Source organism: Sinocyclocheilus anshuiensis, unplaced genomic scaffold (assembly GCF_001515605.1).
Source record: "Sinocyclocheilus anshuiensis isolate Anshui unplaced genomic scaffold, SAMN03320099.WGS_v1.1 scaffold1517, whole genome shotgun sequence".
Taxonomy (NCBI): domain Eukaryota; kingdom Metazoa; phylum Chordata; class Actinopteri; order Cypriniformes; family Cyprinidae; genus Sinocyclocheilus; species Sinocyclocheilus anshuiensis.
Genome location: NW_015540950.1, coordinates 404,032 through 418,737, shown reverse-complemented (window position 1 = coordinate 418,737; position 14,706 = coordinate 404,032). Strand labels below are relative to the sequence as shown.

The following is a 14,706-nucleotide window of genomic DNA, read 5'->3' as shown; positions in this document are numbered from 1 at the left end:
TTACTCATTTAAAGATGTTGATTTTCTATATAGAAACAGTACATTTTACATTTATTCCAAAATATATACAGATATACACAAATAAGTCGTTTAAGACTTGATTATGTCATTCGCAGTGCTTCATGGGAGGGGATGGGCAGCTAAAGATCTTTTTTGCGTGATTTGTTTGTTTTGATTCCTGACTGGTGGTTATTTAGGTAAGGTTAGTTGGTTGGGAAAGGTTGTTTTTCACCAAGAAATTCAATGTTAAACATGAGTATTTTGAAAATAAATTGAAATAATGCAGCTTCAACAAAAGCATATATCATCAAATAACAACCTCATAGCTAACAGTAGGTCATTTTTAAAAGTTTTTACATTAGTGTTTAAAATCAGCTCCCTTATGGAGAAAATTAACGGGATTTTGACTTCTGGAACCCAACTGATGCACTCTGTAATTTAGTTTAGTCACACAGTATTTCTGCTTTGTGCTGCGCAACAGTAGATATCTGCAAACATTTTTGAAAGCCAGCTCACTGTTCCTGTTTTTACTAATCTCATGTGTGTATTTCCTCTACAGAACAACAGCGCAGCAGCCGTCGGTAAATATGTCTCCAAAGGAGACACCGGATCAGCGGCGGGAGAGTCTCTGTTTGTGGCCAACCACGCTTATTAAAGAAACACAACTGGCCACACTTCCACTGTTGAATCATTTCTGTGAGCCACAGCCACTATCGCTCCACTAGGCATTTTCCCACTGTCATTTAACAATGATGTGAAAGAACATAAGAGTCATTGTAACTGACCAGTCGGATTAAATCATTCAATCCACCCCCGTTTCATGCAGTCAGTCTAATGATCTGTCCTGTTTTGTGTTTACAACCCTTTACAGTATTGCATTTGTTGTTTTCTTTTTCACTAGATATTTTGCAAAAGAATAAAGAAACAATTCACCAAAACACTGATTGATTGCCTTCATGCACAAGTTCATGCATGGTCTCTGTTTCATCAATATAACTCTGAAGCAAATGTATTAGTGTTATTACTTTATTAATTATTCAATTACATTATGCACTTGAGATGTTTCAGATCACAGACTTGATAGTTATTATAAAACTGCACAGAAAAGGACTAATATACAACTAGAGAAAGCAATCTGTTAGCATCTTAATGATTTTTAATGATTCATCAGTTTTAATTATTTTTACAAAACCTTTCTAGAAAATGTCACATTTGACTCCAAAAAATGAAATTTTAAATATATTAAATTAAAAATGAAATATTATTTAAAAATATGTACACATCTTTGTAGTATGTGTTCTGCTGCCTTTTAATGTTTGACTTTAAAAATAATAAAAAAAAGACTGTGTTATGTAATGAACGTATTTCATTTAAAATATCAAAAGTAAAATGTCACAGCACATTATTGTAATGAGATCTAGAGGCTAAAATGTCATAAAAAAAAAACGTAATGGCCCTAATTGGTCCTTGTTTTCTTATGACTCTGGAGTGAAATTTGACCCTAACATTTCTTGACAGGCTTTGTGACACCTGAGCTTTCGGTTCTACATTTTTTGAGGTGGGTATTTACAAGTTGGGAAGTTGTAATTATGACTTCTCATCTCGCACTCTGCCTCTACAAAATGATGAATAAAGAATGTGCATCAGATGTGTTTGTGTTTGTCCATTTTTAGGTGCTGTAAATGTAATCATTACATATTTGATCATAATTATCATAATTGTACATTAATGTCATATTTTTGTACATGCAACTTTGCTGGTTTTATTATAAATGAAAAAAAAATCATGAATTTCAAGAAATTCACCGTCATTACAGATGCTGCATCGATTCTGTCCATGTAAATTTTTCTCACTGACAGGTCAGAAACTCTGGGCTTAAAGAAAGTTCAGAGTTTCTCACTCACAGTTATGACATTGTGGTGGTGTTCATTTGCATTCAGTTTGCATGATATTTCCAACGTAACTTGAACCATCAGAACTTCCCACTTCATAAGTGCAAAAACTGCTCACCAGTAACATCCACTATAGACACTTTTGAAATGTGTATGTTGATTGCAATAAAAAATTATTTCTCCCCACATAATGATGTAGTTATGTTTCCAGTAGAGGCTAACTGGTCACAGAAAACAGAACAAGGACTTTTGGGTGATTCACTCATGAGCTTTAATTTTTCAGATGCTTTTTTTTTTTTTTTTGGCATTTTGTCACTTTTTCAAGTCGGTCAGAATTTCACTGTGCATTTTCTCTGTCAGAAGTTCCTGTTACCCGTACCCCATTGCAGAGATGTTCACAAGTCTTTAACTTGGAGTCCGAGTCAAGTCTGAAGTCTTTATCGCTGGAGTCTGAGTCAAGTCTTGAGTCTTTGGTCACTAGTCCGAGTCGAGTCTCAAGTCATTTAATGGCTTTCTAAAAAAATCTCATTCAGAATCCTCATGTATTGAAATCTTCCTATTTACGAAGCTGTTTTATCGGTTAAAGACAAAATATATATTCTATGATCTGCTTTGTAAAAAAAGAGAGTTGTTAAGATGTAAGGTTATTGTACATCCAGCCTGTTATTTACAGGCTATGTTTTAATCCATTACCATGTTCAAAACATTTTTCTGAAATGAAATTATATAATAAGAGTCCGATCTACCATGACACACAAGGAAATATGTGACACAGATATTACAAAACCATACAAATAAAGTATTTATTTATTATATAAGTCAGGGGTATTCAATGAAAGTTCCAAGGCGTGGCCTCTATAATTTCTTCCAAGAAGAGGTCCGAACAACAACAACAAAACATTTTTTTTGTTTGTTTTACATGTATTGCATTTTTACATTTAGATACATGCGAGGCCATGTGACAGAAAAAAAAACTGTTTCTGTTCAGGGTTTTCCTGCCGAAATCTGTACTATTTTAATATTTTAGCCTACTTAAAAGCATTATCTAAAAACAATGTAGCTACAATAATCAAAACCTTCTCATCTTGAGCAGAAAAGAAAGATAACTAGCAATTTCAAAGTTTAAGTTCTATCCTAGCCATCTAACAACAATTTTCCAAATTATAATTACATGATTCTTTTGAAATGTTCTTAGCCTACAGATTAATAATGCTAAACGTAGATCAGAAACGTCTTGTCACATCTGGTTTGAACAGTCAGAGTCATAAGTTATAGATAGATAAATAGATAGTATAGAAAATAACTATTTGCACCATTGTTGTTTTCTGCTGTGTTTTGTTGTTTCTGTTGTTGTTAAAATAACCGCGTCATCCACAGCTTTAAACTGGCGCCGCGCTGGCGCGCGTCCGGTGAGAGAGAGAAAGCGCACGGAGCTGAAAGGGCTTGAATAAAGCGCGTTTGGCTTTTGATAAAAATACTAGAGGATATAGCACTGAAAGATAATTACCATAAACGAGCCTGAGCACTTGTTATGTGATTCGCTCCGCTGTTTTGACGGGCTGTTCACTTAAATGGTGCTGTGTTACGGCTCGCAGTCCGGATGGATGCCGGGGTGCGGATGCGGTCTGCCTTTTGAATATCAGTTATATAAGGATAAAAGACTCGAGTTGCTTTTAAAATTTTCACGAGTCCTTTCCCTCGCGTCGAGTCAAGTCTGGAGACATTTCAGGTCGGAGTCAAGTTTGAAGCCTATAAAAATGCGACTCGAGTCCAAGTCACTAACTCGAGTGCCCATCTCTGCCCCATTGCACGTGTGTGTGAGTCAGTTTAAAGTGACTGTAAGTGTGAGATGAGCATCATGAAGAGAATGATCAAATTAGAGTAGTGTGAGAGCTGAAGTGTGGCAGAGCATGTGAAGCTGCTGTCTGTGCCGTTAGACGAAAAGGTCACGAAGCCAATGACGGCTCCTTCCACGTTCTCCGTGACCCACGTGTGGAACTCAGAGACACGTGAAAACACCTCTTGGAAACCTTCTTTGGCGCAGCCCAGACTCGTCCCAAAGCTGGTGATTCCAGCCTGGACCCACACAGAACCCTGTTTGCACAGTAACGGACCTCCAGAATCTCCCTGCAGACAGAGAAAGAGGAGCAGTGAAAACACAACTGCTGCGTTGCTTTAATGGAATAGTTCACACTTTTGGTCCGTTCCTGATGCAGCTGCAATCATGATACAGTTTCAGGAGACTTGTAATTTACAACAACTGTTATATTGATCACTGCTTGATTGCTACTTTTTTATGGTGCTTTTTGCCTTTTGGAAGCTTAACAACCCCAGTTCTCAATCGCTGCCAGTGTATTAAAAAAAAAAAAGATTGCCAAGGAATCAAAAAAATAAAAATGGCAACTACAACTTTTTGTCTGACAATTCACTATTTCCTGGCATTTCTGAGTTTGTATCTCACAATTCTTACTTTTTTCTCACATTTCTGAGATTCTGGGGGAAAATAGTCACAGTTGCAAGAAATGAACTCGCAGTTCAAGGAAAAAAAGTCAAAAGTGCTATGAGATATACTCAGAATTCTGAGAAGAAATATCCAAATTGTAAAATATAAGCTCACTATTGTAAGAAAAAAAGTCAGAATTGTGGAAGGCTTGTTACTATGGAAGATTATTTCTCTCACAGAATAAAAAATTAACTTATTTCCTCACAATTGCGAGTTTATATCTCACAGTTTGGACTTTTCTTCTCAAAATTGCATGTTTATATCTCAATTCTGACCTTTTTCACACAGTTCTGAGTTTATTTCTCACAGTTCTGATTTTTCTTCTCAGAATTCCAAGTTTATATCTTTCAGTTGCAAGCTGACACCTAGCAATTCTGAATTCTTCTCAGAACTGCAAGAAAAAAAAGTGCAGATTGTGAATTCACAACTACCCTTTTTTCTGTGGTGGAAAAAAGCTTCTGTGCTCACCTGACAGATTCCTTTGTCTGCTCTCCCTGCACAGATCATCTGTGCTGTGATTGTAGCATGACCTACTGGCTTATACTGGCAGGTGCACTGTGAGCTGCCCACAACCGGGACCTCCACCTCTTGAAGAGCCTGCGGAGCCGGCAATGGTTCTGTCAAACACAGACTCTGAGAGTTAGGAACACAACAGCACTAATGGAAGATCCATAGCACCCTCAGTCTAGCAGCTGTGACCACAATCGGTGGTGAAATTTTTTTTTTTCATTTTTTTTTTAGCATTGTTCATGTGAAATGGGAACACTATGTATGATAAGAAAGTAAGTAAAGAATAAATATAAATAAGAAAATATCCACCTTATTTTGCAACACAGAAGTAAGCTATTTTATGTGAATGTGCAAGACTTCTGATTCCTTAGCCACTATAAGTAAAAAACTAGAAGAAGCTACATTCGCATATTCAAGTTACAAATGGCCGCACCTACTCTTACATTAAAAATAACAAGGCTACTATAAGAATAAATAATAAATGAGAATCATACAGCTACTCATAAAGAAAGAACATAAATAAAAAATGACAAAAACATGCCCATGTCTCATTTCACCACAAAATCAAAAAAAAAAATTGTTTGACGGTAATTACAATATTACTAAAACTGTCGCGACAGATTTCCTGGGAAACTGCATTCTTCTGTAGTTCATCTGTGTGTTTACATCATATCCATAAATAAAGACAAGAAGGTTTGGCTTCTATAGCGCGTGTATGGTGCGATGGAAGGTGTGTTAAGGGGTTTTTGCAGATAATTGCCTTTTCTTCCTTTGTTTTGTATATCGGGCAAGCTAGCGGTGTTAATAAAATATCACCCGAGGGAGTAGTAAGTATCTAGCCCCCTGGGTCCACTTGGACAGCAAGTCTTCTATGGGTGATTATCCCCGCACACACAACACACTGATTGATGTCCCTACAATTTTTCATGAAAAAAGGACATTTTCGCCCTTAAAATTTAATAAAATATAAGGATTTTTCTGCTAAAAATGCTAAAAATCCTCCAAATTCAACACACTGTTCTTCAGAGCATACGATTTTAATTTGAGATTAAAAAGTTTAACTTTTAGTCAAAAAAAGACTATTTTTGATTTAAAAATCCCTTGAAACCATCACGCTGCTTTTTAATACATAGATTTTTTTTTTTTGACTGTAAAATAAACTTGGCCCTAAAAAACGCTTAATTAGTAAAGATCTAATGCCCCATTTCTAAGCACATCCCAAAACCCAACAATGACAAATAAGATTGTGATATAATTATAAGATATGTGATATATTAGTTAAGATATAATTATGCAGAATTAACCTCAACCTAACCATAACGCGCCTAACTTTTTCGCACCGTCACACTTTTCAAATTTATTCATATGTCTGCTCTTCTCTTACTCCCAGATGTTGACATTTTTGAATGTTTTATGAGACGTTCAGGAAGTGTATGCAAACGTATGCCTCGCAGGGTAGATCAGAGCATTTCAGTTTAAATGTGCGCATCTGTTCTTCTACGCTCTTGTTCTATCTTCTTCTTCTTCTCTTCTTGTCTTCTTCACAAGATTCATCCACACAAAAATCAATATCAATATTTATCCCACTCATTCCTACTTAAGTAACTATGTGTTTTTTATCTTAATGCAATGAAGTTAAAGTAGTTTTAAATCAACATTAATTAAAGTGAGTAAAATGATTTATAAATAATTGACTTTTTATTACAGTAATTAAAATTGTTCTGAATAGATTGCTTTCTTAATAAAAAAAAAAATGCACACACAATTTTACTCTTGTTTTGCTTTGTTTTTTTTAGATTTTTTTGTTTGTTTTGTTTTTCTTAGATTTTCTTAGATTTCGAGAGATTCACTGGTGTTCTCAGGCTGTCAAAGCTACATATATTAAAGTATGAAATCTACAGAGTAATTAATTATTGCAGAGTTGTGTTTATAGAGGTTAGAACTGTAGAAATGTTACCCTGTGCATTCAAATGCGTTTCAAACACATATCTTTAAGTTGTGAACGTTCTGGTGCACTCATGGTTTTTGCCGATGTTTCCCCAGCCTGTAGCCCAGCAGAATGTGGCGTTGTGAAAGACACTCCCTTTGGATGCCAGGCAGACCGAACGAATGTATGGAGTGAAGGTTACAGGCTGGCTCAGTTTCATCAGGGAGATGTCATTATTGAACAGTGGGTTGTTGTACTTTGGATGGATGGTGATGGACTGAATACCAACTCTTACTTCATTTGGGTTGGCAGCAGACGTGATCTGGGTTTGTCTTCCCAGGTACAGTGTCCAGCTGTTGAGGTTAGTACTGTTGCGAATAGCGATAGAATAAACATTTGTTTAAGATAGGGAAAAGTTTCAGTAAATTTGCTACCAGTCTTATGGAAACATAAGTTATATAATTTAAAACTTAAATTAATACTTCACCCAAAAATAAAAATAAAATGCAGAACATTTACTGAAACTCAGAGCAGGTCATTCAGGCATTGGCTGAACTGTTTACTGTTTAATGCAAGATGGCTGCACACATGTATGCTGCGGCTTTGCACTCCGAGTGGTTGTTGTTGTTTTTTATGTCTACACTGTTGGTATCTCTGTCGGTGAGCACCTTGACATATAAACGGCAAGATTTAGTAAGGATTGGAACGTTATGCGGGGAATCACATTTCACTAAGAGTTTTTACATCCATCACCTTCCGTCGGAGATCGCTCGACCAGCGGGGAGTCCGTGGATTACTATATTGGTCGAAAGACGCAAGAGGCGGCGCAGAGATCGACGCCAGAAGCGCGGCTGCAGAGCTGGCGTTCAGACCCGGCTAAAGAAATGTCCATACAGGCCAGCGTTACCCAGTATTTTTTTGACAAATGCTAGATCACTCGGTAACAAGATGGACGAGCTAGCAACGACAATTGAGGCACAGAAGTTGTTACAGAACTGCTCGGTTATGGTAATAACAGAGACGTGGCTACACCCGGGGATACCAGATGAAGCTATCATGCTAGCTGGCCGCACAGAGCACCGGGTTGACAGAAACAGCGACTCCGACAAGAGAAGAGGAGGGGGACTGTGCATCTACTCTAACAACAGGTGGTGTACAGATGCTACAGTCATGGGAAGACATTGCTCACCTGATTTGGAGTTTGTTACACTGAGATGCCGGCCCTTCTATCTGCCGCGTGAGTTCATTGTAGTTGTTGTCATAGCTGTGTACATTCCACCTAGTGCTAACATTACAGTGGCATTGAACTTTTTGCTAGTAGCAATCAACAAACTGCAGTGTGTGCATCCCGACGGGATCTTTATTGTAGCTGGGGACTTTAATCGTGCAAATTTAAAGAATGTCCTTCCTAAATTTTATCAGCACATTACATGTTCAACGCGAGGTCAAAGCACACTGGATCATGTATACAGTAACATCAAGGAAGGATATAAAGTCTCTACCCGCCCTCACTTGGGCCAGTCTGACCACCTTTCCCTTTTTCTCACCCCAGCATATAGACCTCTTATTAAGAAAACTATTCCTAAGGTGAGATACTTGAGGGTCTGGTCAGAGGATGCAATCTCACAACTGCAGGACTGTTTTGAGCACACCATATGGGACATATTTGCACAACAGGACCTGGCAGACTTCACATCCACTGTTTTGTTTTATATTCACACCTGTATTGATAATGTCACTGTTGAGAAACGGATCAAATATTATCAAAACAGCAAACCACGGATGACTTGACACGTCAAGCAGCTGTTGAGGGACCGAGACACAGCCTTTAGGTCTGGAAACATGGAATTATACAGCGCTGCCAGATCCAACCTAAAGAACGGCATCAATGAGCTTACAGAAGAAGGGTAGAGGGACATTTCAGCGAGGAGGACTCCCGGCACGTCTGGCAGGGCATTAAGTACCTCACAAACCTGAAGGGCCCTAAAGATCTAACCAGCAGCACCAGCAGTAACCTGGCTGAGGAGCTCAATTATTTTATTGCACGTTTTGAGCAAACAGAGGCAGAGACCCCCACACTCACTGTGAGTAAGGAGGACGTCAGGAGAGTGTTCCGGAGTGTTAATCCCAGGAAAGTGGCTGGACCCGATGGTATTCCAGGGAGAGTACTGAGGGACTGCGCGGACCAGTTGACTGAGGTTTTTACCTCCAACTTCAACCTCTCTCTGTCCACCTGCACTGTCCCCAAATGCTTCAAATCTTCCATCATTGTGCCTATCCCTAAAAAAGTCACCTATCAGTTGCCTCAGTGACTACAGACCTGTAGCTCTTACCTCCACTGTCATGAAGTGCTTTGAAAGATTGGTGCTAAAGGGGTGATATGATGCGATTTAAATTTTTCCTTTCTCTTTGGAGTGTTACAAGCTCTTGGTGCATAAAGAAGATCTGTAAAGTTGCAAAGACTAAAGTCTCAAATCCAAAGAGATATTCTTTAAGAGAAAAAAAAAAGTTACGAGTCAACCACGCCTACCTAAAACGGCTCATTTTTGAGCAGTGTAGAATAGCACTTGTTGTTTGTCATTTCTCCGATCACAAATGCAGACATGGTTTTATGTTTACGCGGCGCGATGCAAGGCAACGCGTAAAAAGACAGTATAAGTCCATAATTCATAATCCATAATTATGTCCCCACTGGATGCAACAAATGCCTCGTTTATAATGGGTTTTAATCTTTTTGTCTCGTCGCTCTGGCCGGACAGGGCATCATCACAGTATGTTGAGGGGCGTAACATTTCCGGATGTAGATGAGATTGTTTCTTCATCAGAACAGATTTGAAGAAAGCAATATTATGTATAGACAATTCATATTTCAGCTGGATGCAATGGCATGATGTTAAAAACGTCTTGATGATGGATTTATTTCAGCTTTTGTCTTCTCCAGATGTTAACTGGTGGACTGGAGTGGTGTGGGTTACTTGTGGATTATTGTGATGTTTTTATCAGCTGTTTGGACTCTCATTCTGACGGCACCCATTCACTGCAGAGCATCCATTGCTGAGACACTGATGCAATGCTACATTTCTACAAACCTGAAGAAGAAACAAACTCATTCTGATCTTGAATGGCCTGAGGGTGAGTAAATGTTAAGCAAATATTCACATTGGGGTGAACTATTGTTTTAAGCTGCTAAAGATTGAAGAGTCATGCAGCAGTGCTTCTTACGAGATGATGCAGTGAGCGGCCATCATCACCCACTGGCTGTGGATCAGGGTTCCTCCACAGATGTGTCTGCTGTTGTAATGGACACTGACCTGCCAGGGCCAGTTACCCGCAGGGGCATCAGTGCCGCCCACTACACGCGTATTTAGAGGAGCTACTCCACAGTCTGCAGCCACTAAATTATGTGCACAATATATTCTATCGGTCAAAAGTTTGGAATAAGATATTTCAATGTTTTTGAAAGAAGTCTCTTATACTCACCTAAACTACATTTATTTTTAACTAAAATTCCGTAAAATAACAGTAATATTGTGAAAAAATATTTAAAGTATAATTTAAAATAGCGGTTTTCTATGTGAATATCTGTTAAACTGTAATTTATTTCTGTGATCAAAGCTGAATTTTCAGCATCATTACTCCAGTCTTCAGTGTCACATGATCCTTCAGAACTTATTTTAATATGCTTATATTAGTTGTGCTGCCCAATATTTTTGTGCAAACCCTAAGAAAAGGCTTCTTTCAAAACCATGAAAAAATCTTAACAATTCCAAACTTTTGCCCGGTGGTGTAGGTGCTGCTCTTATTGTTTACCGTCTGTGCATTTGAGCCTGCAGAGTGAACAATTTCAAACAGAACTTGCCTAATCCGGACTTCACCTGAAAGGTGTAAATACATATGCTAATAATAACCTATGCAGTTTTACTTTTATGTAAATGCACCCTGTTTTAAGGAAGTTTTGATATTCTTACTGGAAAATAACAAAAAATAGTGATTAAGGTAATTATTGATTCAGTGTAGTGAACGCATTAGAAACTCTTTTTTTAACAAAATATAGTTGAGACACAATTCACATTTGACTCTGCAAACACACATACTTAAATACTCATAATCAAACTCACCCTCCATACTTAACATCATGGTTGTAAAGCTGAGCAGGATCACTGACAACTCCATGGCTGAAGTGAAAGACTGGGAAAGAGAGCTGTCTTATGTCTTCTCTCTCTTTAAATCGCCTGTTTGACGTGTCTTCTTGGTCTGACACAAGTAGGCCAATTGTTCATGTAATAAAACGTCTCGGTTACGTATGTAACCCTCGTTCCCTGAGCAATAATCGCATGCCAATGTGCATTGGCTCGTTTAGTTTACACTCGAAGTGAATTGGTCCCTCTAAGCGAGATCCCAATTTCGTCGGTCAACCGACGTGACGTCGGGAGTGACCGACTGAAAGGGAACAGGTTAGACGTGTCTCATTCTTTCCTATAAATGAAAATATGCATGATGACGGTGATGCCAGTATAGCTAAAACACGATCTATATCCTTTATTTTATGAATAAACCCAATTAATATTTTTTTTAATTTTTGTATAGATCTTTTAGACCAATTATTATAGACCTTATAGACTTTTTTTTTTTTTTTTTTTGCTCCTTTATTTTATGAATAAACCCAATTAATATTTTTTTTAATTTTTGTATAGATCTTTTAGACCAATTATTATAGACCTTATAGACTTTTTTTTTTTTTTTTGCATAGCTTTTAATATTAGGAAAAGATCCATCAACATGGTCCTTTTGTAAAAATCCTTTATTTCATTAAAAACAAACAAACAAACTTTTTACTGACAGTGGCTACGTTTACATGCACCCAGATAATCCGTTTGTAATGGGATTGACGGCTCAATCAGACTGAAAAACCTTCATGTAAACACCTTAATCGATCCGATTGAGCTCGATCGGAATGAAATTTCGATCGGATTGAAGGGTGTGGTTTATTCCTTTTCTAATACGATTGAGAGTGCATGTAAACACTCGATCGGATTGAACCCCGAAAATGGAAGAACTGCGCATGTGCAATGACGCAGAAATAGCGTAATGAGGCATGACTCGCAGAACGAGCGGTTCTTCCTTCTGAATAAAGTGTTGTATAAATGCATGTCCTGTCATTATAAAACTCTCCATTCACTCACAACTGTGAAGTGGAGCAGGACAACCTCCCACCAGTCCTTGTTTTGGATTCTCATCCACAGGCAACCCGTTTTGGGCGCTGGGAGGGGTATTTTTACTGTGTGATAAATATGAGCAGCACAGCATAGCAGTTTATATGTATATTTATGCATAAATTAATAAATATCAATTCTGCTGTTAAAAACAAATAAATAAACCATGTAGGAGAGTGGTTATTATGTGCAAATAGTGAGAAACTCTATTTTTGTGCAGTGTGCGCATGTAAAAAAAAATCATTTCTGATTTGAAGCTTGTGACATGTAAACATGCACATCAACCCGTCTTTAGCATTCATGTAAACACTACATTCAGATTCATCAATCGGAATGAATTCAGTCCGATTGAACCAAAAATTGTGCATGTAAACGTAGCCATTGTTGCCACCTTGGCAACCAAGTACATTCACTTTACTTATTTATTTACAAAATAAAAACAGAAAGTTTAATTAGAGGCAAAATTGTTGGTTGTGATGGAAATAAAGCTACAACTGAGATCATTTGTGCAAATAATACTCCTAACAAATATTGAACTGTTTCATATTTCTTTCATTCTTGGTTTAGATTATAATAAGTTTTAAAATGTAATAATTAAAAATCATCCCCTGGGACACAGTGCCCATTTTTATGAGTTATAAGCTGTCATGAGACTCTTTTGTTAGCAATATTTGAACTGGGCTTATGCACACAGCGTCAATGCAATGCGATGCCACATAGCAGTGTTTGCATCTGATATATTTCTGGAAATAGACAGGAACTATGAAGCTTTGCTTTGAATTTCATTCTGTTGTTACATCTAAAAGAATCAGATTAGCTCCAGTTGTATTGTTCTCTCCTTTGGCTTGGATACATTGCTCTTTTGTGTATTATTGTCATTTGTAAATAGCTTTGCATAAAAGCGTCTGCTATAGATGAATGAATGTAAATGCAAACTTTGAAAGACTGGATTATCTAGAAAGTGATTCAACAGGTCAGACTCTAAGCACATCTGAAGGGTGAATGATGCCAGGAAACAGCTCCTGCGTTGCTCATTAAAGTCATTAAAGGAACTTACAATGTTGGTATTGACTTCCATGGTATGGAAAAATACAATGGAAGCCAATGGCTATTGGCAACTGTTTGCTTACCAGCATTCTTCAAAATATCTTCTTTTGTGTTCAGCAAAAGAATGAAAGTCGTACAGGTTTGGAGGGTAAATGGAGTAAATGATGACAGAATTTAAATTTTTAGGTCATTTTTGGCCAAATAAGTTTGTCTTGCATTAATGTTTTAATTCTTCATTATATAGCCCTAGATGAGACCTAACATACCACAGTGTTAAAATAAATGTTGATGTGTGTAACAGTGGCCCCTTTATTCCTGTCTGAGGGACCCTGTGTTCCTTATTTTCTCTCTCTTTCATCCCCTCTGTCACTGTAAATCTTTTTACTCTTTTTGTCTTTTTACTCTTTCTTCCACAGCCCATTCTTCCTTTACCTTTCTAATCCCAGTTTAACCTTTATTTCTTTGATGATTCTTACTGTGAAATTGTTGAAACCTTTCTAAACTGAGCTTGAGAAAGAGTATAGTCTGAATCAACAAAGGGTTAATCACTTGATTGGTAACATTTAAAATACATAACAGCTAAATGAATGTTTCAAAACATAATATAAAATATAAATCTTTACAAATACAGTTAAAATACATGTTGAAGAAATTCCTCTCATTTCAACTGAATAAAGAAAATATTCTGAAAAATATGAATGAGAAAGGTATTAGTCGAACAAACAGCAAACAAGCACTGTGATATGCAGTGATATCCATATTTATCTAATCTGTTGTGCTTTGAGATATGAGGCAGGCCTTGATTTATCACTGATTTGACTGAACACAAATGTCAGTATCTAGATACACCTGGCTGAAGAGTGTGAACTCCAGTCACGGACAGTAATACTCGGTTCCTCTAATAAAGCTGGTTATGTAGTGTTGTCTGCCGCTAATCTGAGGAACCACACTCAATCTTGAGTTTTGATGCCAGAAGATACACTCTATTACATCATCAAGAATAAAGTGGAGAAGTTCTCTGCAGAAAACATCTCCAGAATGTTTCTCTGCTTCTCTTTTTATACAGTTTTGACTTTAAGGCGTTTTCCATACAGAGAATGGTTCCTTTGTGCATACAATTCTCCCTAGAGAGAAGGGCCCCCACCCCCAAGTCTTGTTATGGTAAAGAAAGAAGCCCACTTGTATTTTTCCAGATGTTTCTAATCTGAGGGTCTGTCTACTTTAGCCACGTAGGTATTTTCCACACAGGCATATGTGATTATAATGGAAGAATAACTGGATTTCTGATGGTATTCCAAATCTAGGAATTAGTTCTCTTGTTATAAATGTAATTACTGTTCCTGCTCCCAGATCTGCTGATGGTACTGCCTCCACCCACCTGCTAAATCTGTCTATGATCACAAGCATGTATCTTTTGCCTTGTACTCGCTTTATCATATCTACATAGTCCATTACCAAATGCTTAAAGGGCCTTTCTGGTACTGGTATATGGCCTGTTGGTGTCGCTATCCCTTTCCTCACATTGTATTTGGCACAAGCTTCACATGTGGACAAAAATTCATCCACCATTGCATATAAATAAGGAGACCAATATCCTTGTTGTTTAATTTTTCT

The 14,706-nt window shown here is 37.5% G+C and overlaps 2 protein-coding genes across 4 annotated transcripts in view; one reads left to right on the top strand and one right to left on the bottom strand.

Annotated features, from left to right (window-relative positions):
- Positions 1–656, top strand: part of LOC107689930 (fructose-bisphosphate aldolase A-like) — an 8,921-nt gene extending 8,265 nt beyond the window's left edge. For all 3 annotated transcript variants that reach the window (XM_016488116.1, XM_016488117.1, XM_016488118.1), the window contains exon 7: positions 560–656. In XM_016488116.1, coding sequence (XP_016343602.1) covers positions 560–655 — 96 coding nt within the window. In that variant the 3' untranslated portion in view covers position 656. The remainder of the gene's footprint in view (positions 1–559) is intronic.
- Positions 657–3,719: 3,063 nt separating this feature from the next.
- LOC107689937 (testisin-like) lies at positions 3,720–10,957 on the bottom strand. The gene is made up of 5 exons (XM_016488123.1): positions 10,951–10,957; positions 10,055–10,226; positions 6,922–7,200; positions 4,864–5,026; positions 3,720–4,019 (listed from the first exon to the last, which is right to left on the bottom strand). The coding sequence occupies exons 1-5, from the start codon at positions 10,955–10,957 to the stop codon at positions 3,720–3,722; spliced, it is 921 nt and encodes a 306-aa protein (XP_016343609.1).
- Positions 10,958–14,706: the final 3,749 nt, after the last annotated feature.

Excerpts from the sequence above, each read along its gene's own strand:
- LOC107689937 (XM_016488123.1), bottom strand. Across the intron at positions 7,201-10,054 it reads GCCGCTCACTGCATCATCTC|TACTAACCTCAACAGCTGGA; the intron begins GTAAGAAGCACT and ends TATTCGCAACAG. Across the intron at positions 5,027-6,921 it reads AACATCGGCAAAAACCATGA|TCTGTGTTTGACAGAACCAT; the intron begins GTGCACCAGAAC and ends TAACTCTCAGAG.